This window comes from Danio rerio, chromosome 9, assembly GCF_052040795.2.
Source record: "Danio rerio strain M-AB ecotype USA chromosome 9, GRCz13ab, whole genome shotgun sequence".
NCBI classification, from domain to species: Eukaryota; Metazoa; Chordata; class Actinopteri; order Cypriniformes; family Danionidae; genus Danio; species Danio rerio.
The window spans coordinates 23,942,661-23,970,437 of record NC_141029.1 but is presented as its reverse complement, the minus strand read 5'-3'; the positions used below and the strand labels follow the sequence as shown (position 1 = coordinate 23,970,437).

Below are 27,777 nucleotides of genomic sequence, written 5' to 3'. Positions count from 1 at the left end.
AGCACAACACTGATCTGGCAAGATCGGGGGTCTTCTCAGCGAGAAGCGCACCACTCAGTAAATAGACTCCACTTCAGGACGTAGGCATGCCTCGTAGAAGGTGCTCTAGCCTGAGTGACGGTATTAACCACTGCCATCGGTAGGTTACCTAAGTCTTCCTAGCGTCTATGGACCACACATGGAGGTTCCACAGATCTGGGCGAGGGTGCCCAATGGTACCCTGTCCCTGAGAGAGAAGGTGCTCTCACAAAGGGACCCGCCATGGGGGAGCCGTCGCGAGGAGGGGGAGTTCAAAAATCCAAGTCCGGTTGGGCCAGAGAGGCACAACTAACAAGACCTGCTCCTCGTCCTCCCTGGGTTTGCACAGTAACTGCACGAGCAGGCTCACTGGGGAAAACGCAAGTTTGCGTGTGCCCCGAGGTCATCTGTGGGGCAGTGCCCATGACAGCTGAACAGACTAGGGGTGGAGTCGCCATTCTCCCGGGGCAAAGAGCTGCCGTGAGAGCCAGTCGGCCGCACGGTTGGGCTCGCCCGGCATGTCAACAGCACGCAGCGACTTCGGCCACGTGTGACTCCGGAGGAGCAGACGGCGAGCGAGCTGAGACATGCAGCAGGAGCGCATATCCCCATACGGTTGACATACGCTCCCGTCGCCATGCTGTCCGTCCTGACCAGCACGTGTTGCCCCCTCAGCGCCAGTATGCGGCGCAGAGTGAAAAACACTGTCAACAGTTCTAGGCAGTTGATATGCCAATGCAGCTGGGTTCCCTTCCGCAGGTCCACAGCAGCATGCCCTCAACACATGGCCCCCCAACCCGTACTGGAAGCATCTGTCAAAGCGACAACATGCCTGGACGCCTAGCCCAGGGGCACTCTGGCCCGTAGGAAAGAGAAGTCCCTCCAGGGGGTGGGGGCGAGGCGACACAGCGGAGTGGAGTCACTCGGTATGTGCCCACGTGCCATGCGTGTCTGGGGACCCGATCGTGAAGCCAATGCTGTGGTGGTCTCATATGGAGCAATCCGAGCCATGGATGCCATATGCCCCCGGAGCCTCTGAAAAGATTTTAGGGGGACCACATTTTTCTGTCAAACTCTCTCAGACAGTACAGCACTGGCTCGGCGCGCTCTCGTGAGAGGCACGCCTTAATGGTGATCGAGTCCAGCTCCATCCTGAGAAAGGAGGGGCTCTGCACGGGGGCGAGCCAGCTCTTTTCTCGGTTGATCTGAAACCCCAACAGGTGGAGGTGCTGGAGCACCTTGTCTCTGTGAATAGTCAATTGTCCCCGAGAGTGGGCTAAAATAAGCCAATTGTCCAGAGAATTGAGCATGCCTCCACTAGCTTGGTGAAAACCCCGCGGAGACAGAGAGCCTGAAGGGGAGGACCTTGTACTGTCATGCTCGATCTTCAAATGCAGAACGCAGAAACTGTCGGTGGCGTGAAAGTATGGAGACATGCAGATGTGCTTCCGTCACATCTATTGCTGCAAACCAATAATGAACGCATCCGATGATGCACTTCTGCGTAAGCATTTCGAAGCGCAGCCTGTGACATAAGCGGTTCAAAACATGCAGATCTAGGACTGGCCGTAACTCATCGCCCTTTTTTTTTTAGCCTGGTGAAATACACGCCCGTGAACTTGGGAAGCCGTACAGATGAGCCATTGCGACGGGCTGGCCCGCGCTAACCAGGCAGGCAGAGCCCCCGCAAGTGAACCCTCCCGCACGATCGCTGACATGCCAGCGGTGAGGCAGCGTGGAGTGGGTGGGCTCGCCCTGGGACCGCTGGGGTCCCGCGGGAGAACGAGAGGCGAGAGACTCACTCTGGTCTCGCACCCAAACTCCACAGGAGGGGCTACGAGAGGGAGAGAAAGGAGACCGTTCTCTCGTGCTCTGTGAGCCATTGGCGAAATGCACCGATCCTGCGAGCTGGAAAGCATAGCGTCCCAAACTGGCAGTGTTCAGGCTGTCACATGCGGGGAAGAGGAAAAAGCTCTTTGAAGATTTAATGGCATTTTTTTTTACGCCATTAAATGAAAAGCCCCACCCTCCAGTGGGGAAAGAGCAAATTCCCTCCTCTCCGGAGGGCCCGTCTCAGGGATGCTTTGCGGTCCGTTTACCGAACTAAGCAGCACCCTGGGGCGGGGGGCGCTGGCTGCTTGCGAGATGCTCGGCCCGGCGGAGCAAAAAGCTACAGGCGAGCACTCTCTGCGAAAAGCAGTGGATGTGGATGGCTCGGTGGGACGGAGCGGTCTAACGATCTGGCCGATAGATTATGACCCATCGCCTCCGACTGCTCCATCACCGGCGTGAATTCCTGGGCGAGATCACTGATGGTGTCGTCGAACAGGCCAGCCCGGTATTTGGGTAAGTTAAGAAAGCGAACTTTGTCAACATCACACACATCACCAGATTTAGCCTGAGGTGGCGTCGTCCTTCCCAGGGTGCGGGGCTGATGCCCAGTCCTGGGTCGGAACCATCCTCACACAGCTGGGCCAGCGCCTGCGCTTGATAACGCTGGTAGGTGGCCATAGCATGCAAGGTGAGGGTGGAGGCGCACGCAGCACACTGCGTAAGCCCACTGTGCGCATCCAGGAAGAAAGGTTTTTACACCCCTCTAGTCGGTACGGCCGTGGGGCTGGGGGATAAACCATCCTCTAGAGCCACGGCCGAAGCAGCCTGGGGAAGCACGGCCACAAAGTCTGCTTCTTGATTCAACACCGCGCTCATCAACCTGGACGGAGGAGCGGGTTCGAATCCTCATCAGACATTGACAGCCCACCCTCCAAGGATAGTGAGGATGGAAGTGCATGCAGATCAGGCAGAAAAATGTGCCCTCAAAACTCATGTGCTTACTGTGCACTTCTGGGAAGAAGGGGACGGAAGGCTTTGAATCCTCCACATAACACCCATCTAGCCGGTCCGGTCGCGGGGCTGGGGGATAAACCATCACCAGGCCCATGGCTGAAGCAGCCTGGGAAAGCATGGCCATCATGCCTATTTTTTAGATGCCAACGCCGTGCTCTCCACCCCAGAGGGAGGGAGCGAGCGGGTTTGCATCCTCATCAGACAATGACAGCCCATACTCTGATGCAGCGATGGACATCTGATCCTCAGTGTCATCAAGTGAGAGAGCGACCATCCGAAGAGGGAGCGCTACTCTCACCTGAAGCTTGGATGGAGCGCGTGGAGGAGCGAGAGATCTGCAGCCCGAAGGCGGCGGATTTACACCCACTGTAATCCTCAGATCTGCCCGAGTGCCAACCGTAGTGCGGGGGACAACTGGGGTGGGTTGCTCTTTTGCAAGAGCGAGCCGCGATCTTAACTGCGCAGCAGACATGACATTAAAGAGACGGTATGCACTGCCCGTGAGCACCTTATTAACATGCTGGACCCCCAGACATGAAACGCTGTGCTCGTGCCCATCATCAGTGGATAGGAAACCACCGCATCCAGAAATGCACGATCGGAGCGACATCTTGAAAAAGACGCGCTGCAAAACCGTGTTGCTCTTTTAGGAAAACTTTTTCCCTATATACAAACCGCTCTTGGAGGACCGGACCCATAGAATGCCACACAAGGGAGAAAAACCCAGCTCGACCGTCTGCCACTGCGTATACGCGCTCTGGACCGGGAGAAGCTGCTTCTCAATCTCTCTCTGTAGACACAGGTAGGAGAACCCTCAAAGACTCTCTCAGAAGCTAGTGAAAGGCTTTGAAAGTGAAAATGTTGTCAAGCATTGCACTAGCCACGTCTTATATACTTGACTAATTGTCATTGACGCCAGCTGTGTATGCTGACGCTGCCAATTCATTTGGCATTTCATTGGCCCGATTTTATACTCTTTCAGATTATTGGTTTCTGACAAAAACCCCCATAGTGGAAGGTTTTCCACATAGCATTGGAGTTCCCCATCCGAAGGGGAAAGGCACTTAGCTGAAAAGAAAATGAATGAATGAATGAATGAATGAATGAATGAATGATCATGCTTTAATTCCTCATGTTTAATTAATCATAAAAGCTTCTCAACACTGCGTTTCTGCATGAAACAAAACTGCAACTAAAAGTTATGCCAACTGTGCGCTAGTTTAAAGTTACGAGCTTGTACACCATATGTACACACACAAGATTAAAGGCTGATTTTAACAGCTAAGGCTATTACTAAAAGGGGCTGTTCACATATTCCATCTTGTGCATGTGCAAGTTTGTTATTTCCAATGGATGCGCATGGCTTGAACTTGCATATTGGTAGCGATGTGCATGCGGTGCGACTTCCACGCGAACCTAGTTAACAGGGAAATTTGTAGCTTAGATTTACATTACACAAATGTATTAAATGTACTATTTTTGGTTTATTCTTATTTGTTTGTTTTGTTATTTATTTTCAGTGTAAAATTAGTACTTATGTCTAATTGCTAAAAACTTTTTTTCTCTTATTTTTAAGTCCACAGAGAAATATTGTTTGTTTTTTTTAATAATTTTGTGCTGAGTTAATTGGTTACTGAGCAGCAGTAAATAATACTTTTAAATATAAAGAGTTCCCCTTCATAAGGAACTTCGTATCATAAGAACATGCATCTGGAAACCAGACTATGGGAGTGCATTAGATGACCAATCGCTTCTGAAGATGAGAAAACGGGCCAATGAAATGAAAATTGAATTGGCAGAGCTTGGCTCCACAGCTGATCCTGATGACCTAATCAACGCTATATCAGTCAACTGCTGAAGTCAGCTCATTAGAATTGTTGCTTCATACCCACCCGATCACAAGACTGAAGCACGCTATCTGCCAACCTGATTTCAAGTTTACTCACTAGTGCGGGAGAAGATGCATTAGTGGCGGTCGATTTGGGATTCCTGTCCCCTGAGCATTTTGCTGGTGTGTACAAAAAAGCAGTTTCCATTTAAAGAGGAAGATTCCCAAAGAGAGCAACACTGTCAATCAACATGTCTTTTTCAAGACGCTGTTCTGACTGTGCATTTCTGGATGCGTTGGTTCCTATCTTGGATGATGAGCATGGGTATAGCATGACAGGTCTAGGGTCCAGCATATCGATTCGGTGTCCGCGGACAGCTCATGCTCTCACTGTGAGGGTGGGCTGTTGCACAGCTGAGATTGTGGCTTCAGCTACGCCCGTCGCCCGTTGCCCCTGAAATCGCTTAGCACGCGGGCAGATCTGAGGATCACAGTGGGGGTTTATCCGCCGCCTCCGGGCCCACAGACCCCCCACTTCTCCACAGCATGCCCCATCCAAGCTTTGGGTGGTTGTGCAGTCCATTGCCACATCAGAAAGTGAGCTGCTATGCTCAGATGACAGAACGGGCTTGCTTCCATCCTACGGGTCACTGTTCTCGAATCAGACATAATGGCTGCGCTTCCTGAGCTATTTCGGCATTGCAGCAGGAGATGGCTTGTCCACCAGTCTCACCGCAGGGCTGACTAGAGGGTGTGACGTGCGGGGTTCCAGCCCCCATCCCCTTCTTCCCAGGGGTTCCTTGCCAAGTGTGCTCCTTCCAAGGATTCAAAATGCTCCGCCGTCACAGTCCATTCCACTGGCAAGTGAACGCGTCGAGGGTGGAAGGTGAGTGTCAATCTCTTTATTTTACCTCTTCCTTGGTCGTCTAACTCACTCCCAAAATCTTATTTTCCAGACGCATGTCTCCATTCCCTATTCGGGGAATGTGAGTTACGGATGTAACCAGGAAGTTTTCTTGTGATTTGCAAAACTAGAAGTATTTTTAACTTAATAAATGCATATTAATCGGGGGGGACACAGTGGTGCAGTAGGTAGTGCTATCACCTCACAGCAAGAAGATCACTGGTTTAAGCCTTGGCTGGGTTAGTTGGCATTTCTGTGTAGAGTTTGGATGTTCAAACTCTGTTTGGATTCAGTAGCCAGGATACCCCTTTGCAGTGTATAAGTCTCTGAGCTCTGAATTAGGACTCATATGCTGCGATGTATTTCTAAATGGTCAGGTATCAATCTCTAACTCTTAAATGTATCTTTGAGGAATTTATGTTGTACATTCTTGATTGGCTTATTTTGTTTAATTGTGTGGATTGGAATGAAAAATCTGCCTGACAAAAAAATTTTTTAATTCTTGTTTAACTCTAATATCCCCTGAAATCGCTTAAATCTAGTAGATTGTTTAGGCCAGTGGTCACCAAACTTGTTCCTGGAGGGCCGGTGTCCTGCAGATTTTCGCTCCAACCCTAATCAAACACACCTGAACAAGCTAATCAAGGTCTTACTAGGTATACTTGAAACACCCAGGCAGGTGTGTTGAGGCAAGTTGGAGCTAAACCCTGCAGGGACACCAGCCCTCCAGGACCAGGATTGGTGACCCCTGGTTTAGGCTGATGTTTTCACAGCCTACGATCAGGATTAGTCATACATTCAGGTTCAATGGATGGAGCATAGGCACAGCAATATAGACCTGTTGATTTCTGCCAATCACTGACATAGTGTGATTTAATCTAGGGGCTAAATCAAACTTGCTTAAAGTATAAGCAAGCATGGGTCGGCCTATTAGTACTTAAAATAATTTAGCTTATCTATCTGTAGTTAGGACAATTCTGAGGGCCCATACATTAAGTGGGGCCCCATAGACATTATCAAGGGCCCTGGCCAACCAAAAAGAAAATGAAAAAATGAATGAATGAATAAATGAACAAATGAATATTAATCGGGATAACTGTGAAATCATGATTTCCCTTCAGAAGGGGAAACTTCAATGCTATGTGGAAACTTCCAATATGGGGATTTTGTCAAAATCCAGTTATCTGAAAGAGTATAAAAATGGGCCAATGAAATGCCAATGAGTTGGCAGAGTCAGCATGCACATCTGTCGTTAGAGAGCAACACAGTCAAGCAGCGCGTCTTAACCAAGATGTCGCTCCAACTGCATTTCTGGATGCATTGGTTTGCTGTGCGTTTCACGTTTCATCATTCTTTGCTGGTTTTGTGGACAGCAAGTGATGCACTGAGTTTATATTCATTTAATGTGATATGGAGCATGTTGAATGGAATGTTGTAATATATATATATATATATATATATATATATATATATATATATATATATATATATATATATATATAAACACTTAAGTCTAAGTATTATAGTGTTAAGGCCAAGTATCTGTATTTCAAAGTGAGAATGATTAGTAAGTAATTCAATAAGTGATTAGTGTGATCTTATTTCAGTGATCAAAAGGGTAGGTAGTAGTTTTTAGATTAATAATGATTGTGTGTTTCATTACATTTACTATAGGAAACCATTTGGTTAAGCATGATGTAATGTATTGTGTATTGAGTAATTTGTGATATATACATGCTGAGTGAAGAGTAAAGGAAGACATCACGAGAGCGCTTGTCTACAGTGTTTTATTTCTTTATTCTTTATAACTTCATTTCAGAAGTACTACATTTTGGTGGCAGCACTGGTATTGATGTTCGATGTAGTAACTCCCTGAGTGAGTGGTGAACAGAACTGTTTGAGCAGTGTGCACTCTGTTCACAGTATCCTAGTGGTATAAAAGTCAGCAATGTGTCAGCTGAAAAAAAATGGATGAGCTTAAACGTCTTCAAGATGTGATTGGTAAGAAATTATGTACCCTTTCATGTGAGAAGTTGATTGAACTCAGTGTTTTCCTTTGCCTAAACAGGGAAGATGAAACAAATGTGAGCCGGTTAACTCTGTTCTTCTAAATCTTCTGGGAACTGAGCTAAGCGAGCTAGAAGATGGTGGCATGGCTTAACTTTTAGCAATTGATGATAAACTGAATCAGCTTATGGGCATAACAATAATTGCTTCCAAATCAGGAAAAGACATAGAGGAAGCTCAGAAAATAATGCCAGTAAGTGGAAAAAGCACAGTTGAGTTTTCTGACATGCACATTAGTCCCACCCCACTGCAGAATTCTGGGGGCACACAAACACATGTAGATCATGGCCCATTTAATTCCCTGCCACCAGCACATAGACAAATTACGTCAATGTGGCAAAAGGATTTAAAAATTTCTGGTCTAATTGGAGACCCAGAACATAAGGATCTTATGTTAATCTCTAGCTTGGCACCACAGTTAGAAAGTGGACTCAATAAAGGTTACTCAGAACAGGAAATTATGGATTCTATTGTCCGGGCTATTACACCAGGGCTTCAGCTACGGAGCTATCTTGAGGGAAAAGCAGAGTTGACGATTCCGATGCTGAGACGAATACTTCGTTCTCATTATCAGGAGAAAAATGCGACTGAATTATATAAACAGCTTACCACAGAAACTCAGTGCAATAGAGAAACCCCACAAAGTTCCCTAATACAAGCTCTTAATCTTAGGCAGAAAATTCTGTTTGCTTCTCAGGAAGATGACTCCGGGTTAAAATATGATCCTGCTTTAGTCCAGAATATGTTCTTGCACACAGTTCTGACGGGGTTGCAAAATGATCGTAATCAAAATGACCTTCAGCCATACCTGTCAGAGCCAACTATTTCAGATGAAGTGCTGCTGGAAAAACTTAATGTTGCTTGCTCTAATAAATTGGGAAGACAAAACAAACTATTAATGTGGCACTGTTAATGTTGTACAATTACATGAGGTTGTCTCTGAGCCAAAAGAACTATCTAAACAGCCCAAGTTTGATCTTATGTCACAGCTGAAAAGCTTGAGTAATGATGTCATGCAAATTAAAGAAACCATGAAACAGCTTTTGTCTTGTCCGCAACAGTGTTTTTCTATTAATAAGGACCCAACAGCACCAAAACTCATCTCAGGGCTCCAGAGAGACATCAGGATGGACCCACATGCGAGATCACTAGGTCTGGAAGCCTCATACAACTACATATGAGCAGCAAGCAGGCCCCCACGTCTTCGCCCCAGCCCCGCTCAAACCAAAATCAGGTAAAGGAACAAAATCTACCACAACCACCAGACCAGAAACACCTTATGGAACTTCTTATCTGTATGCTCCTCCCCAGTATCATCCTGTGCCCATTAATTATACTGCTCACCCCTCAAATTATCCACTCTACCAACCCCCACAATATATGGGACCAACACACACACACAAGCTAGTCGCCAATCCCATCCTCCAAGGCCCAGACAGTGTTTTCACTGCCAGCAGCGTAGGGCAGAGGAGCCTTGCACCAATGACTGTAAAAAATATGGACGACGCGACAGCCCCTTTTCCCATTAAACACCTTGAGGGCAAAACGCCTGCTTGACGGGCACAAACTGTCGCAAAAGACTGCTGAAATTGGAGCCTTGACATGCGCAGAAGGACTGTCTGATGGAGCCAGAGGAGAAGCCGCGAAAATGAGCGCACGCCCCCCGAACTTCTCAGCATGCGTTTGCTTTCATATCAACACAAATGGATGTAATAACGTTAACAAATATGAGGGTTTTATATATTCAATCGCGCCAGCTTCGGACCGCAGCGCATAACCTACTCGCGGCGTCGCGGGCTGATTCCGGCTCGCATGCGGCAGCCCCGGCTCGCTCGGCCGCCGCATCTGGCTCGATTGACTCGGGCTGGAATCGGGCAGTGAGTCCAGGCATCCAGAGTAGGTCCAGCAGAGGTAGTCAGTCTGAGCTCTGAGGGGTAAGTCTCCGGCAGGCGAGAATCTAGCTGGAACTGGTCCGAGTGTATTTTGCTATCTGGGTGGTTAGGTGTGTATCAGCAAACTAATAAAGCCCGAAAAAAGCCCTGACCTTAGCGAATAAACAGTGTTCCACCAGGATCATGTATGTCAAAAACTGTAGTTTACTGCTGAACTAATTTTGTCATGGTAAAATAACACAGAAATCGAATAATAACACTTCAGTCTTCTGCCGAAGCTCAGACGCGCTGCTTTGAGAAACTGTCAATCACAGCTGTCAATCACGATGACACGCCCAGCATTAAATTACTGATAAAAACAAACTGTTTACAAAAATGAAGATCTGCACCTATTTCAGCACAATAACCAGTGCCTTAATCGACCAGAACCATCTTTCGGGATATTTTATTGCAAGTGTAATAATTTTTTTTATTTGGGCTCAAGTCTCCTTCATTAACACGGAGGAGGCGGGCTTTAAGACTTGTACTGCAGCCAGCCCCCAAGGGGCGATCTAACGGCCGAGACCTTCACTGAAACGCAGGCTTGCGGCACACTTGCCTTGCACCCACTGTTATCAGTGTGGTAGTAACGAGCACTTTTCAGCTGGTTGTAAAAGTAAAGGCACAAGACCAAGGCCAGGAGTTTCGTTAAACAGGAACTGGTTGCCCCCCAGGCACAGGGTGTGACCCGAAAAGGTGAAAGGTCCCACAGCCTTTGGCGATGGAGGACATCTTGAGCTGCAACAGCTTAACAGTATTTTATCTGCCCCTTGTTAATTTAACCAGCGCTTCGCCATCACGAATCTAGTTGGGAGACAATGCCTCATGACCTGTTATTTACAAGGAAAGAAAACAGAAATGTTGTGGGATACAGGCTCCCATGTATGTATAATTGATGAGAAAGAAAAAACCAACTATGCTCCTGAAGCAAAATTGAGATGTCTTACAAAGGCAACTGATGCCCCAGACTGTCTGAACCTGGTAGCGGCCAATGATGCCAGTATGCCTTATAGTGGATGGGTGGAGTTGTCCTTCAAACTAGCATCGCCTATTTCGAATTAGTATGAGCTAATTGTCCCTATGCTTGTCCTGAAAGATAAAAAAATTAGCCAGACCTATTATAGGGTATAACATCATTAAACAAATAATGAGACATGATAAATCCAATGAACCACATAATGTGCCTGATGCATGTTTGAACAGAACTGCTGGGAATACTTTTTTCCAGCCTAAGGAAGAATAAAGTATGTACCTTCATCAATCTTGTGACTGCTGGGAGCTTCAATGAGTAAATAGTGAAAACTATGAAAGATCCCGTACACATAGAGAAGCACAGCATCATGAATGTTCAGTGTCAGGTGAAAGGGCCCTGTGTAAAACAAGACATTACACTGATGTTTGAGCCAAATATGACACTCACCACCCAGATGGTCTGGAACTTTTTGATACTCTCCTCATGCTGAAAAAGGGGACTTGTTCAGTGATTATGCTAAGTGTACAGAATGGGACAAATCATGACATTACCCTGCATGGCGGAACAGAACTAGGGACTCTGCAGCCAGTTAATTCTGTCCTACCTGTGACACCCCTGCAAAATGCAACCACTGCCTCTGTCATTCAGGCTTCCCCAGATACAAGTGGTCGAAATGGCAATCAGGACTTCTGGGATCCTTCTGTTGATGTTAACCATTTAACTCTGCCCCTACAACAAGTGAAGCAGATGCTGCTTGAGGAATGTAATGCCTTCTCGAAAACAGATGATGATATTGATTGTGTTCCAGACCTGCAATTGAGTATTTTCTTGAGTGATTACACCCCTGATGCCTGCACGTATACGTCTGTTCCTAAACCTTTATATCAAGAAATAAAGGACTATTTACATGACTTGATTGTTCAAGGATGGGTGACCAAATCTCATTCCCCTTACTCTTCTCCTATTGTCTGTGTACGTAAAAAGGATGGCAGACTTCGACTGTGTATTGATTACAGGAATCTGAACAGCAAAACAATCCCTGATCGCCAGCCAATTCCCAGCATGCAGGATATCATAGACAGCTTAGGGGGTAATGCATGGTTCTCCCTCCTAGATCAGGGAAAAGCATACCACCAAGGTTTTATGTCTCCAGAAAACAGGTACCTCACTGCATTCACCACACCATGGGGCCTCTACGAGTGGGTTTGCATACCCTTCGGCCTCATGAACGCACCTGCCGTGATCCAGAGGTTCATGGAGGAATGCTTGGAAGGGTTGTAGGATGACATCTGCATCCCTTATCTGGATAATATCCTGGTCTTCACTGAGTCCTTCAACAAACAGGTAGAAGCAGTAAGGATCTCCAGGAGTGCTCCAATGATTGCAAACCTATGGAGTGAAGTTAAAACCAAAGAAATATGAGTTAAAAAAATAGAGGTGCGCTACCTGGGCAGGATTGTATCAGCCGAAGGCAGTCGTATGGATCCTGCAGGTACAGTCGTGGTGATGGCACTCAAGGAGCAAAAACAAGTACAGTTGGTGTGCTACGTCGAATTCTAGGCCTGCTCAGTTATTATCGACAGTACATTCGAGACTTTTCTCGAATGGCCAGTCCCCTCTAAAACCTGCTAAAAGGGAACACAGACTGTAACATGCCACAGGGGAGAAATGCAGAGGCAGGAACAATAGAAACAGTCATGCTGTGCTGTCAAACAAGTTAATTGAGTGGACTGAATACTATCAGAAGATTCTTGAGCAGTTGGTTAAGTGCCTGGTCCAGCATCCAGTTTTAGGATTCCCAGACTTTTCTAAACCCTTCATATTCCACACCAATCCATCCAATCAAGGCCTCAGAGCTGTCCTTTACCAAGATCAAAATGGTAAGCTAAGAGTGTCTATGGTTCACGGACACTGACAGTGGCAGAGAAAAATTACCATCTACACAGTGGCAAGCAGGAGTTTCTAGCTCTAAAATGGGCTGTCACTGAAAAATTTAGAGATCATCTCTATTATGCGCCATCTTTCACTGTGTTCAGTGACAATAACCCCCTAACCTATGTACTTACATCTGCAAAGCTGAATGCTAATGGGTGTAGATGGGTCTCGGAGCTAGCAGACTTTCAATTTACCATCCGCTACCGGCCAGGTAAAGAAAACATCTACACAGACTCGCTCTCCAGAATGCCGGTGGACCTGGAAACAACAATGAGAGAACGTACTGAGGAGTTCTCATCTGAGTGTGTGGCAGCTGTAATACATGTGGAGGTGATTCAGGATAGCGTAGAGTGTAGTTGTGAGTCTCTCTATCGTTGCAAAGAGTGTGCGAGCATTATTTAAGTTGCTGTTTATAAGGCTTGAAAAGAAAGTCTGTCTAGCAGTGTTTAGTTCCATATTAAAGGCATGAAGACTGTCTTTATAGATATTATAATGGACTACTAGTTTCGTCTTTCTCCACATACGCTCAGCTTTTCTGCACTGTCTTTTCATCATTTGTACTCTAAGTGACCTTGTCCAAGATCCCTTTTGCCTGCCAGTCATCTTCTTGACTTTAACAGGAGCGATGTCATTTATGACATTCTCAATTTTAGAATTGAACAAATCAAGGAGAGAATCAACAGAATCTGCAGATATACTTGGTGCTAGCGATATGGCCTTCATAAACTGCTCACTGGTGTTCTCATTTATGCATCTCTTTCTGACAGAGACAGATCTGTCTTTAATAGCTGGAGTGATCAATATGTCAAAAAAGATACAGAAATGATCAGATAGTGCCACATCCTTAACAACAGTCGATGAAATGTGTAAACCCTTAGTTATAAGTAGATCAAGAGTGTGTCCACGATTGTGTGTGGGTCCTTGAACATGCTGAGTCAGATCAAAAGTGTTAAAAACAGTCATCAGTTCTTTTACAGCATTGATTTCTGGATTATCAATGTGAATATTAAAATCCCCAGCAATACTAAAATAATCAAATTCAGAGGTTACAATTGATAACAGCTCTGTAAAATCCTCAATAAAAGCTGGAGAATATCTTGGAGGTCTGTAGATAATGATCAGTAAGATGCGTGGAGACCCTTTTAGTGCTATACTCAGATATTCAAAAGACAAATAGTCACCAAATGACACTTGTTTACATTCATACACATCTTTAAACAGGGCAGCGATGCCTCCACCTCTCCTATTAGCTCTGCAAACACTCAAAAAGTCAAAGTTTAAAGGAGCTGCTTCATTCAGAACTGCTGCGCTACAACTGTCATCTAGCCAAGTTTCATTTAAAAGCATAAAATCAAGGCAATTTGTGTTGATAAAATCATTGACTAAAAGAGACTTATTGTTGAGTGATCTGATGTTTAAAAGCGCTAACTTAACAGTTTTAGCTGTTTTTTCTATAGTAGTCTCAGATCTACATTTAATAGACACCAGATTTGAATGATTTGCTATACGGCCTGATGAAGTCTTTGGTTTTCTGTCACTTAACACAACACATATCTGCTTAGAGAAAGCTACAGACTAGGGATGGGAAGATTAACCGATATGTATCGATACGCGGTCATGCGCGTGCACGATGTGAGTGCATCGGTTGAGCAGCAGAGGATGAATGAAATTTTGGAAGCAAATCGAGATGCATCGGTTTTTGCGAGATGCATCGATTTTTCCGAGATACAGCTTATATTTTTAATATAGAATGCATTTTTTATTTATTAACAAGTGTTGTCAACCTGTTTTTGGCGCATAATTTAATCGACCTACATAAAGTAAACCTTAGCAACGGATTTGCGGATGTGCACACACTACAACTCAGTGTATCAGGTGTGCGGATGAAGCTAGTGGAGCGCCCTCAGAAAGCGCGAGAAGCAAAACAAACATTTTATTTCCCACTGAGTTTTAAATCTAAAGTATGGCAAGCAACATTATGGATTTAAGGATGGACGACATGACAGGACAGATGTAATTTGCAAAATGTGCCGCGCATCTGTAAAATACGCGGGCAGTATGACTAATCTGAAATCTCACTTGAAGCAGCGCCACGGTGTTGTTGTGAAAGCATCTTCCAGTGTTTCTGCATCCCCGGCTTTCGCACTGCTTCAACCAGCTCCAAAAGTGGTGAGAAAAGCATTGCAAGTTTTTGTTTCCATGCGCAACAGTTCTGCTCGCTCTACGCCAATAACGAATGCTATTGCATTGTTCATCTGCAAAGATATTCAGCCTAGTGTCACGGAGAACGAAGGTTTTAAACACCTCCTCCTGTTAATTTTTATTTAATAATAATAATAATAATATTAATAATAATAATGATAAAAATAATTGGGTGTCACGGTGGCACAGTGGGTAGTTTGACCACCTCACAGCAAGAAGATTGCTGGTTTGTTATATTTTTATTAGCCTGTTGTTTACAGTGACAGTGATGTTTCAAAGCAGCATAACACTGCTAGTTCACAACCTTAAGATTTGAATAATCAGTGGCAAAATATATCTTTGTAAAACTTGTTTTCATAGTTGAAAAGTTAAATCACAATTCTTGTTGTGCAATGCTAAATTTATTTATGTTGAAAGAGTGCAAATATATACATATTTTTTTAATATATATTGCACTTATACATTCTGTTTATCTTGAAAATACTTAAATAATATGTGCTATAGGTTCTAAAATGGCCCTCTACTGTAAACTGACACTCTGGCTCTGAGAGAAGAGCCAGTTTGTAAAAAAAAGTCTTGGTTTTGCTTGGTTTATAAATAATCAAACTCATTCAATGGCACAGCATCCTCTTTCACATCATCGCATAAACTTGATCTAATTAGTTAGTGCTGAAATATCGCATCGTATCGTGATATGGGTGTGAATCGTATCGTGTTGCATCGCAATATGTCACAAATGTATCGCTAATATATCGGATCGTATTCTTTGTATCGAGATGCGTATCGGATCGGCATTATAGCTTAGATGCCCAACCCTACTACAGACACACTGGGTTCCTGCTTGTTCTGAAAACATTTGATAAAGACACTGTTATCTAAGCAGGTCCCCGACACACATCACAGAGAGCTCTTGTGTTCACCAGCTGAAGATGGGGCGTTGTTGTTTGGGCCCTGGCGGTGTGATCGGAGGGCTCTTCCAGGTGGGCTCATAGGTGGTTGTGGAGCAGGCCGCTTTTTGGTTGGTAACTGGGGGCTTGCGGCAATGGAGTGTGAAAGTTTAGTTCCAGCATACACCAGTTCCTCCATCTTTTTTGAAAAACCCAAGAGTGGTGAACATTGTGACAATGAGAACGTGTCCGGTGACAGAGGCTGTGCATCTGGAGATTCTGCCTGCAGAAATATGTTTTCCTGAGGATCATTTTTTAGTGACGAGACTTGATGCTGTTCTGATGCGTTACAGTCTGCCTGTGTTGAGCAGAGGGCAACTGATAGTGTCTCTATCAACATTGGGTGTTTTGGCTGCATGGCATTATCACTGTCCTTGGGTGATTCGTCAGCCACAAGTCCACTCAGGAGCTGATTTGAGGTCCTGTGGTCATCCGGACATTTGCTAGGTGTGTGTGTACAATTCATTTCAGTGGCATACACAGCTGATGGATGATTGAGGGAGAAAAAAATATTGTCCTTTAGCACCTTTGCACCAAGTTTGTTTGGATGAAGGCCATCTGATGTAAACAGCTGTCTTTGGTTCCAGAAGAGATTGAAGTTGTCGATGAAATTCAGTCCTTTCTTGTTACATGTTTTCTATAGCCATACATTTAGACCAAGAAGCCGTGAAAACATATTTGTCCCTCTTGCAGGGAGTGGTCCACTTATGAACGGCTGAACCTTCAATCTTTCAGCTGTTTCCAAGAGCTCACAGAAATTTTTCTTGAGCAGTTCTGACTGTTCCTTCCGAATATCATTCTTCCCCACATGGATGATAATCCGTTTTGTAGTACTGTGCTTTTTCAGAATTTCCTCAAGTTCTTTGTTTACATCAGAAACTGTTGCATAAGGAAAGCAGTATGTCATAGTAGATTTGCTCCTGAAATTCTTGATTATTGAATCTCCTACGACTAGTGTTCTTATCTCTGTTGCGATCGGAGCAGAATGCCGCTGTCTAGTCGGCCTTGAGCCTCTGTTCCATGCAGAATTAGTTGCTGAATCATGCGATCTCTGTCTGACTGCATTTGGGGATTCTTCACCCATATTACTCAAAACTTCATATCTGTTCTGAAGCTGTATTTGAGTCCGAGCTGTATTTGGGGTAGAAGACGCTAATGCGGCAGCATATGATCTGACCCCACGAGTACCCTTTGGTCTCGCACCTTGTTTATGCTAATGCTCATTTTCAAAAGTTCTTTTCTGTTTTTCTGTGCTCAAAACAGTAGCAGGAACAGATTTATGGGACTCACCGGCTGTGTGCTGAGAGAATCCACAAGGAAGCTGAAGTTCTGGTCGGATCGCAAGCAACTTCGTTTCAAGAACTGCAATCTTTTGTAGAAGTTTGTGGCAGTTTGTACAGCAGTGAGAATCTGAATTAATCCGATCCAGAGGCATTTTCACAGCCGTGTCTTCCCGTCTCCGGAATGTAAGCAGCTGGTAGCGGGAGGATTGTTTAGACGGTAATTTCCCTCTTGTTAGTAAAGCTATATTCCAGAAAGTTTGTAGAATCGATGCTGATCTTCAAGCCGTGTTGTTTGAGCACTGTGCTGATAGGCTCAAGTTAAAATTAGGGTATAAGATATAAAAGCAAGAGTGCGAAGAGCGGAGCAGTGGGCAAAGACGTCCGAACAGTAGCAAAGCAGGAAGTAGAAGCTTCAGTAGGGGTGTTGCTACGTAATTCACCAGCAATTCTGAGAAGCCTCTCTGCTGGTAAGCTGCTTTGGTGATCGCTGGTCTTATGAGTTATTAATTATCAGGCATTTGTGCTACCTGACTCTCAGCATTCTTCAGCATCCCAGCGCCTACATACAGTCACATTGATCCGGGTCACGGCACCAATGTGACTGTATGTAGGCGCTGGGATGCCAAAGAATGCTGCGAGTCAGGTAAGTGTGGTCACTTAAACTTCTTTTATTGTCCTGGGACAAACACAGCACCAAAGATTTAGTTGGTTTGCAGCTCTGGTGATATCAGTGTGAGCAGAGAGGCTTCTCAGAACTGCTGGTACATTACATTTCGTCTAAACTTATACATTGTGATGTATAGTGGTTATAAATGTAAATAAAACATACATGAAAATTAAATAAAACTGCCTCTATTCATCTCTCATATAAATCACTATTTCAATACAGTAAACTTTAGTGAAAATAAACAGTAAGCTTATGTGACCAATAATCAACACTTTTTTTTAAGAAAAGGAACGACAGAACAGCATAAATACTCATAAACAGCAAAACACATAATTCTAGCACGTGCAATTTGTAGCATATGTGCTACGGCTAACACAGAACATCACAAAATAGTAATTAAACATACCTGGGACAAACACAGCACCAAAGATTTAGTTGGTTTGCAACTCTGGTGATATCAGTGTCTTAAAGTGAAATAAACAAGAGTTTAAACATTTCACAAATGCCTGATAATTAATAACTCATAAGACCAGCGATCACCAAAGCAGCTTACCAGCAAAGAGGCTTCTCAGAACTGCTGGTGAATTACGTAGCAACGCCCCCTACTGTGATGGATGCTATTGCAGGTAAAAACCAATGGTAAGTGTTCCCAATTGAACCATGAATTTTAACCTTATTTTAACTCCGTTACATATATATTTATATATATATATATATATATATATATATATATATATATATATATATATATATATATATAGTGTTACATAAAACAACTGTGTGTCGTGAAAATACCGAATGCTGTGAATTGCTTCACTGTGATTGACTAATTTAAGCAGTCAGAAGTGGGGACGACATCTTATTTTGAAAAGGCAGAATGTGATAACCTGATTGTATACATTTATTTTATGCAAGCTATATTAAATTTATTCAGATTCATGTTTATTCAGATTTTATGTTATATTTCTAATATTGTTAAAATATTCGCTCGGCTACTGGTGCTGCGCCTATTTTTAAGAGACATCTCTTGACAGCTGCTTTTGCTCATGACCATACCACCCTGAGCACTCTAGAGGGAGCTAGAGTGCAATAGGAAGTGTAAGGCTGCAGACAGAAGAGAAAGGCTCTCCCTTTTATGTGTTATTTTGAGTTTATTTAGTTTTTTTTTTTTTTTTGATAGTGGGCATTTTTTTGATTGTTTTGTTTTTAAACCACCTGACGGCAGCACATGTGTTTGTTGGAAGGTGGTTTGCACATTTTTTGAGAGAAAATTATGGACTCACAAAACTACAGCACAGGTTTGTTTGAAGAAGCACGAGGGGAAAACATCACAGGACGGACTGGAGCTAGCCTTTGCAGATTGCTGGAGAACTACACATCTGACAATTATCCAAACTATATATCCCATCAGGCACCTCACACAAACACCAGTTCCAAATCACCCCTGAAAATACTCACACAGGTGAGGCTAGTTAAGACTGATCACTTGCACTTTATATACAACACACACACTCTCACACACGCACGCACACACACACTCATGCGTTGCTGAATGTTATTAGCGGTAAGTGAGTAATTTTAAGTGTCAGCCTTGCCTTTTCTAGCCATGTTTTGACCCTTGTTTCTTTGTTTGTTCATGTTATTTTGCCACCTGTCCTGACCATTCGCCTTTGACTTAGATTATGACTTGGATTTCCTGCATGTTTCTATCTGTCCCTGTTTTGACCTTGCCTGTATGACCATTGTCAGAATAAACTCCATTTGGATCCTCATCTCTGTTTCCACCCAACTCGTTACAATAAGTGTAGCTAGATTGTCACTCGCAAACTGTTGCCCATTCATTTCTATTATGCCATGCCATTCCCATAACTTTTCAGTTAATTGCTACAAAGTTCCTCATGGACAAGCTACCACACACCCTACAATTTTCAAAACTACAAACTATATACTAATCTACCTTCCAAATAATGAAACCACAAAAAAAAAAATAATAATAATAAAAAAATCTGTTGTGAACATTATGGTAAATATTATTATTATTATTATTTACTTTATTTAGCCAGGAGATTACATTGAGACAGCACTGTCTATTCTTCCAGTGAGACCTGGTCAAGATGGCAGGTAGCACATAAAGTTTCACATAAAAATCACAAAAAAATACCACAAAAATTACAAAATTACCATTCATAAAAAGATCAGATCATAAAAAACAATTACAAGTGTCCTTTAAGATGTTATACAAAAGATGTTTAAAAGTACTCAGAGTCGAAAGTGTGTCACGATTGAGCCTTTTTTGCAGGTCATTCCAAGCACATTTGCCAAGTTCTGAAAATACCCTTAGGACTCATTGTCAAAGTATCATCCTCTATTAACACAAACAAGCAAATAAAAAACTAAAAGTCAATCATGAAATGCAAAGGATCCTTTCATTAAACTAACCTTAATCAAAGTGTTAACATCAGCCCAATGTAAAATTGTAGTGTACTACTTCATTTAGTGAACTATTTTAAAAAGCAAACAGAGATTATTGGTGTTTACAGAATCAATCAATGGAATAAAATTGATGGTCTAGATTAGCCCTATGTACACAAGCGTATTTAGTATGAGCTGTATTTTAGCAATTTTTGCTTTGTATTTTTGCTTTCTTGTTATAAGAATTGCTTAACAAGCAGAACTTTCTAATATTCTACCACAACAATCCTTGAAATAATAACCCTTTTTTGTTCTGTAGTAGCAAATTGTACCACTCACTACACCATGCAGCTGACTAGGGACTTTTTAAACAATAGGAATACAAATTCTTTGGTAGTCCATATGGTATAAATAAGGCAGCAGGCTGTTGTTACAGTAGCAAGTTTGTAATAATCACAACTCCAGCCATGCACGGAAAGGTAAGTCAGGATCAAAGAAAAGCAAATGCTCAATTTATCTACAATGTGATTTGTTCACCTTTTAGACTGATAATGACAGTTCAGGTCAAAATGCAATTTGTGTGCAACAAGTCAATTTTGAAGAGTCATCTGTTTTTTGGGGGGTGATAAATATTGAATATAGAATTACTAAACAGTAATTCACTCAATGCTGAACGTTTTGCTTGTCCCAGGTCATCTTCTACGAGGACAGGAAATTTCAGGGTCGCTCTTATGAGTGCATGAGCGACTGTGCTGACATGTCCTCCTACTTGAGCCGTTGTCACTCTTGCAGAATAGAGAGCGGCTGCTTCATGATGTACGACCGACCCAACTACATGGGAAATCAGTATTTCTTTAGAAAGGGAGATTATGCTGATTACATGTCAATGTTTGGAATGAATGATTGCATCAGATCTTGCCGAATGATTCCCATGGTGAGTTTTATGTACATTTTATATGTGTAAAATCCTTAACAAAATGTTTTAACTCCTTAGGCCCAAAAATAATTTTTGATACTTTTAAAATTTAAATTGGTAAAAAGTATGTAAAATAAGTGACCTGTTGACAACTTAACTACAGCACAGGGGATCCTACAGACTCAAGATCTACGAGAGAGAGAACTTTGGAGGTCAGATGTACGAGCTCATGGATGACTGTGATAACATCATGGACCGTTACCGCATGTCTCACTGCCAGTCCTGCCATGTGATGGATGGCCACTGGCTCATGTATGAGCAGCCCCAATACAGAGGCAGGATGATGTACTTGAGGCCTGGAGAGTACAGGAGCTTCAGAGAAATGGGTGGCACGAGATTTATGAGCATGAGGCGTATCATAGACTCTATGTACTAAGATTCAAAATTTTCAATAAAATGACTTCTATTCAACATTATGCAGTGTGTTTTGAACATTTTTTTATGTAAATGTCAACAAAAAATATACGAAAAACTTTTTTTAAAAACACATATAGCACCAAATCACAACAGAAATGATTCCATTCCCACAAACCAGCTCTATAGTTTTTTTATTATCTCACCTCATCTTATTTTCAATAACTTTTCCGTGTCCATGACGCTGGGGTAGCAATCTTAGGAGAGAACCCCAGACTTAACTCTCCTTAGACCCTTCTTCCAGGTCCTCCGGGGGATCTTGAGGCGTTCCCATGCCAGCCGAGAGGCATAGTCCCTCCAGCATGTCCTGGGTCTTCCCCCAGGTCTCCTTCCAGTAGGACATGTTGGAACACCTCTAGGGTCCAGGTGTTATCCAAAACAGATGCCCAAGCCACCTCAGCTGACTTCTCTCAAAGTGGAGGAGCAGCAGCTTTACTCCAAGCTTCTCCTTTGTGACAGAGCTGCTTACCCAATCTATAAGTGTGCGCCCTGTCACCGTGCGAAGGATACTCATTTTGGCCGCTTGTATCCGATATCTTGTCATGACCCAAATCTCATGAGCATAGGTGAGAGCAGGAACATAGATTGACCAGTAAATCGAGAGCTTTGCCTTTCGGCTTAGCTCCTCCTTTACCATAACAAAGTGGTTAATCAACCGCATTACTGCTGCCACTGCACCAATCATCAACCTGTCAATCTCAGGCCCCGTTTACACTAATAAGTTTTAGTTTTAAAACACATAAGTTTTGCAACAGTTAAGCCATCCATCCACAATATGCCAAAGTTTTCAAACCCTGAAAACGGAGCATTTTGAAAATGCTGGAGAGGCCATTTACATTCTAAAACGTGCTGCTACGTCTCCGTTTGGATGAGGGAAAACGGAGACATCTGAAAACAGAGGTCCAATAAAAGCCCCAATAAAATCTTATTGGCGCTTTTCCTAAATATCAAGTAGCATACACACAGTTCAGTCCTGCATCCTCTCCTTGTAAGATCAGACTTAGCAAGTTTGATATGGAAAACACTCTCGACAGGAATTTCTCAAAGGGAACAATGTACTGTATAACCTCATTCACATCATCCTGGCTACACTGTTTCACTATCTTAACAATAAAATGAAAACATGATATAAGCAACTGCCTATTTTCATTTTGATATTAGCAACTTAAAAGACATCAAATACGTTGAGGAATTGTGTAGCTGCATAATAAGACCATCATCTTCACCCATATTAATAACAAAACGGAGCTGATAACATAACTGCCTTCTTTCATTTTCATTGAAAATACAAAACACACCCTCTCTTTCACTGAATATCAGTTTTAATAATCAATAATTGCCATTATAAAAGTACAATGTACAATAAGCTTATACAATATAGGAAATAAAGGCAATCAATCAGACAATATGCAAAATCAGTATACACTGTTACATTAATTAATATATTAACCTCAATGCTCTATCAATGTGCTCAGCCAAAACATGTTACCTGAGAACAAGTAATAGGGTAAAAGACCAAAGTCAGGGAATATGTTGTTAGATATAGACAACAGGATGAATTAAATATCAAATTTAACAAATATAGTGAGATTAGATCCAGTGGTAGATCCTTTATGAACAGTCTGACGTGCACAGCTGTCATATGGGGATCTGCTCAAAGCATGCTGCCATGCATGCCAGTGTGTGTGGGGTCACGTTATGTGCGTTTTCAGCAGTTTAATGCAGAAACAAAGCTGTTCAGAAACGCTGGTTGAAACACTAGTGTGAATGTGAATCGTTTTCATTCTAAAATGCCGATTTTAAAACTAAAACGTATTAGTGTAAACGGGGCCTCATGTTCCATTCTTCCCTCACCGGTATTAACTTAACAGCAGAAAGAGAAAAAGAGTGAGCGGACAGCAGTAGGTCAAATTAAAGCATGACATAAACCCTCTGCAAGTCTCTACGATGAATCAACATTTCACTAATATTTAAATTATGATGTTCTGGATCAATATTAGTGAATTTACACTGTATTTAAATGAGGATGATGGTTCAGGATCAACATTAGTGAATTTACACTGTTTTTAATGATGATGGTCCAGGAAAAAGATTAGTGAATTTACACTGTATTTAAATGAGGATGAGGGTCCAGGATCAACAATAGTGAATTTACACTGTGCTTAAATGAGAATGATGGTCCAGGATCAACATTACTGAGTTTACATTGTATTTAAATGAGGATGATGGTCCAGGATGAACAGTAGTGAATTTACACTGTATTTAAAGGAGAATGATGATCCAGGATCAACATTAGTGAATTTACACTGTATTTAAATGATGATGATTGTCCAGGATCAACATTAGTGATTTTTCCCCTGTTGAGAACCGCTGCACAACACCATTGGTCCCGACAAATTGCACTGTATTTAAATGATGATGATGGTCCAAACTAGTTTAAATCAGATGAACTGCACTGGGTAACACTGAGATACAATTAGTAAATGTTAATGTAGCAAATACAATTAAAAGATCAAGCATGTGAAACATGCAGTTCTTCTTTCATTAAACAAAGAAATGAACTTCATGTTATTAATCTCAAATCTGTCAAAACATCAATCAAACAACAATAATGGCTAAATATATATATTTTTAACTCCTTACTTTTAAACGTTTGTTTGATTTTAATCTTGACTAAACAGAATGTGAGTTTTAGTGATGTAGCACAACATTTTAACAATTGCCATTGCTGACAGATGCTTACCTGATGTTCTCTCACAGACACATGTTCAACTCGAAAACAAGGTTTACATTCCACACCTAATAATGGTAATGATTGCTCATGCTGAACTCAAATCCGACATGACGCTCCAACAGCTTATATCCGTCACAAACTTTTCAAAATGGTGTCGTAAGTCTAGAAGGGATACTCCGCATTTTGTCCAGAGCTGTATCCCTTTTAGGAACCAAGGCAAGTCACCTCTACAATTATTTAAAGTTTTTCCGGCTCACTAACTTCACTGAATTCACTCAACCTCACGCCTATTTAAATATTTTGAATATAAAAAACATAAGCTTTGCTAATCACGAACCCTGCAAATCCAATTTAGCTCTATCTTAGTTATTGCACTCTTGCTGTAACGTTACATCAATTTAAGAATACACGTGAGCACGTGCTCACATGAGGGGAAACTCACCGCTATTCGTAGAACAATTCACAGTAAAGTCGAAACTCTGATCTCTCTGAATAATTCTATCTTTATAGTACACCATACAAACTAAGAAAAAAACTAACCCCATGGCTGCTCCAGGCTCATCTTGGCAACATTGTATGTACATTGAATCTCATCTCAGATTAAAAAATAGTGGTTTTTACGTATGTGTACACTAGATAGTCTGTAGCGCACTCTACAGGTCAAATATATATTACAAAGCAAAAATAAGGTAACTTCATATAATCAATTCTGCCTCTGCTGTGATTAATAGGGAAAATTAGAGAGCTTGCTTTAGGCTCTATGAAGGAAACACAGTTAATTTACTTTAATGTTTGTCATTAAAGCTGTGTAGGCTATGTGATTGTTTTCCAGTCAAAAATGTCAAAAAGGCTTGTCAGGCAGTTCAATGAGATTATTTATTCTGTCAAACACTAAAGAAGAAATTTTGAAGAAAGCTAAAAATTAACCACTGACATCCCCAGTAGGAAAAACAAATACTATGGAGGTCAAGGGTTCAAATATATTTGTTTTGTTTTTTTTTGTGTTAGGCCTAAATTTATATACGCTTTTAGGCATTAGTTACAATTAAACAACACTTACTACAGGTCTTTCTGAAAATAATACTTTATTTGCTTCTATATTCTAATAATTTAACACATGTCAGTGATACGCCTCATGCTCATGAATCTCATGTTGCTGAATCCCATATCTCTGAAGCTCCTGTACTCTCCAGGCCTGAAGTAAATCATCCTGCCTCTATAGTGGGGCTGCTCAAACATGAGCCAGTGACCGTCCATCACATGACAGGACTGGCAGTCGGACATGCGGTAACGGTCCTGGATGCTCTCACAGTCATCCATCAGCTCGTACATCTGACCTCCGAAGTTATCCCTTTCATAAATCCTCATTCTGTAGGATCCCCTGTACTGTAAAGCAATAAAAAACGCATCAGTTTAGCTGAACAGTACAATTGAAATTGTAAATAATAATTAATTATTTAGAAAATTGCATTGGTGTACATTACTAAATCTCCAAAACAGTTTCAAAAGATAAAATGCATACTGAAGGAATCATGCGGCAGGATCTGATAGTGTCGAACATCATGCCCATGCTCATCATACGCTGAATGTCATGGTACTCGCCCCTTCTCAGGAAGAACTGGTTGCCCATGAAGCCATTGCGCTCATAGACAATGAAACAACCACTTTCGACTCTGATGGACCCGACGCGGCCCAGGTATGAGGAAATATCAGAACAGTCGCTCATGCACTCATAGTTGCGGCCCTGGAAGTTTCTGTCCTCGTAGAAGATGACCTATTGATGGGTATAAAAATTTCACTGATGTTAAAGGAACTGACCACGCTGTAGATCGAAATTGCATTATATTATATTAACCATTAAAAACGTCAAGCAAATACAAAATAGCTGCAAAATAACCATCTATCAAATGTTATTTAATTAGTTAAACTAATTCCAAACACTGTTACCTTGCCCATGGTGGTAGCTTGCTTTTTTCTCAGTGCTTCAGTTCACTGTACCAGCTGTACTTTGATGGACTTTGGTGGTGGTTTATATACAAAAACCAGGGGCCCTCATTTTGTTGTTATTCAAATGGCAAAAGCTGATGATCGAGCAGTATGACTTCTGCTGAAGTGGTCCAGCAAACTGTAACAATAGTTTTTATCCATACATCTCTGGCAGCTTTTCATGCATTGTCTTTTACAGTATAGGCAAACCTTTAGACACATCCAGTGCATATGTTTTTTTCAATATCACACTATATTAACAAGGCAGTGGCAAATTATATCTAACAGTTTGTTCCCATATATTAGATTATGACTTTTCAGAAGAACCTTTATGTTTATAAGGTTAAAAAACTATAAATAATGATATAGAAATAAGACATAACAAATGTCACCTAATGACAAAAGTTTATATCACAAAACTGTTACTGAAAGCATGTTAGTGTATTTGCATGAACACTGAAAAAATGCTTTTGTAAAATTGTTGCAAGCAATTTATATTGGCTGAATTTAAACAAAGATATTTAGTAATGTTCAACTTAATTTCTTTGTTTAAATTCAGCCCAAATAAATTGTTTACAACCACTTAAAGTAAAAAAATTAGTAAATTTAGGGAGTCATCTTTGAAACGTTTGATTTCAGTGTACTGTATTGCAATTATACTTACGTTTGATTTCAGTGTACTGTCTTGCAATTATACTTGTGCTATATCTCATTTAATGTGCAAAAAAAATGTATGACCACATATTTAATAATGTTCTTTATTCTTATATCAGTTTCCACAAATAATAGACCAAAGACATGCTGAATGGGTGAATTGGATAAATTAAAATTGCCCGTAGTGTGTAAATGGAAGACTGTGTGAAAGGTTTCCCAGCACTGGGGGTTGTGTTATCAGTGTTGCAACTGGAAGGGCATCCTCTGTGTAAATCAATTGGCAGAGTCCATTCTGATGTACAACCCATGTTAAAACAAGAAATAAGCTGAAGGAAAGTGAGTGAGTGAGTGAGTGAGTGAGTGAGTGAGTGAGTGAGTGAGTGAGTGAGTGAGTGAGTGAGTGAGTGAGTGAGTGAGTGAGTACTTGATGTCAGAGGCTCAGACACACTTTCTCAGTTTAATACATATATTTTTGTAAACACACATACATATATATATATATATATATATATATATATATATATATATATATATATATATATATATATATATATATATATATATATATATAAACACACACACACACACACACACATAATGCATCACATAATTGTAGGATACAGTTTAATTCATCTACAAAGGCACTCTATTACATTGCATTAATATCTCTTGTGCAAATAAATTATGAACAGCAGCTTTGCTAATTTTTCTGTTTTCTTTGTCTTGGAGGACAAGAACCACTTAATACAGTAATACACTTCATTGAGCATGTATTATTATTATTACATGTAAATATCATTTCTTTTGGAAAGACAATACTGTAGAATTGCAGGTTAATATACTGTCATCCCTTCACACAAACTTCTCTGATTTTGATTGTAATGTAATGATGGTCACCTTATGTGTTGCTTGTTTGGAATAATTTATGATTAATTATTGTAAAAAGTGCAATACAAGCAAACTTGAATAGAATTGAACATGCAAACTCCACACAGAAAT

General features: G+C 41.8%; 2 protein-coding genes and 1 long non-coding RNA gene across 3 annotated transcripts in view; 2 read left to right on the top strand and 1 right to left on the bottom strand.

Moving 5' to 3' along the window:
- LOC147842349 (uncharacterized) overlaps positions 1 to 27,777 on the top strand; it is a 736,864-nt gene that overhangs the window by 432,327 nt on the left and 276,760 nt on the right. The window lies entirely within an intron of this gene.
- Positions 20,463 to 21,406, top strand: crygm2c (crystallin, gamma M2c). The gene is made up of 3 exons (NM_001007783.2): positions 20,463 to 20,493; positions 20,706 to 20,948; positions 21,094 to 21,406. The coding sequence occupies exons 1-3, from the start codon at positions 20,482 to 20,484 to the stop codon at positions 21,364 to 21,366; spliced, it is 528 nt and encodes a 175-aa protein (NP_001007784.1). The 5' UTR covers positions 20,463 to 20,481; the 3' UTR covers positions 21,367 to 21,406.
- zgc:153846 lies at positions 25,207 to 26,131 on the bottom strand. Its single transcript, NM_001076649.1, has 3 exons — positions 26,086 to 26,131; positions 25,661 to 25,912; positions 25,207 to 25,524 (listed from the first exon to the last, which is right to left on the bottom strand). Exons 1-3 carry the CDS (start codon positions 26,092 to 26,094, stop codon positions 25,249 to 25,251), a joined length of 537 nt encoding a protein of 178 aa, NP_001070117.1. The 5' UTR covers positions 26,095 to 26,131; the 3' UTR covers positions 25,207 to 25,248.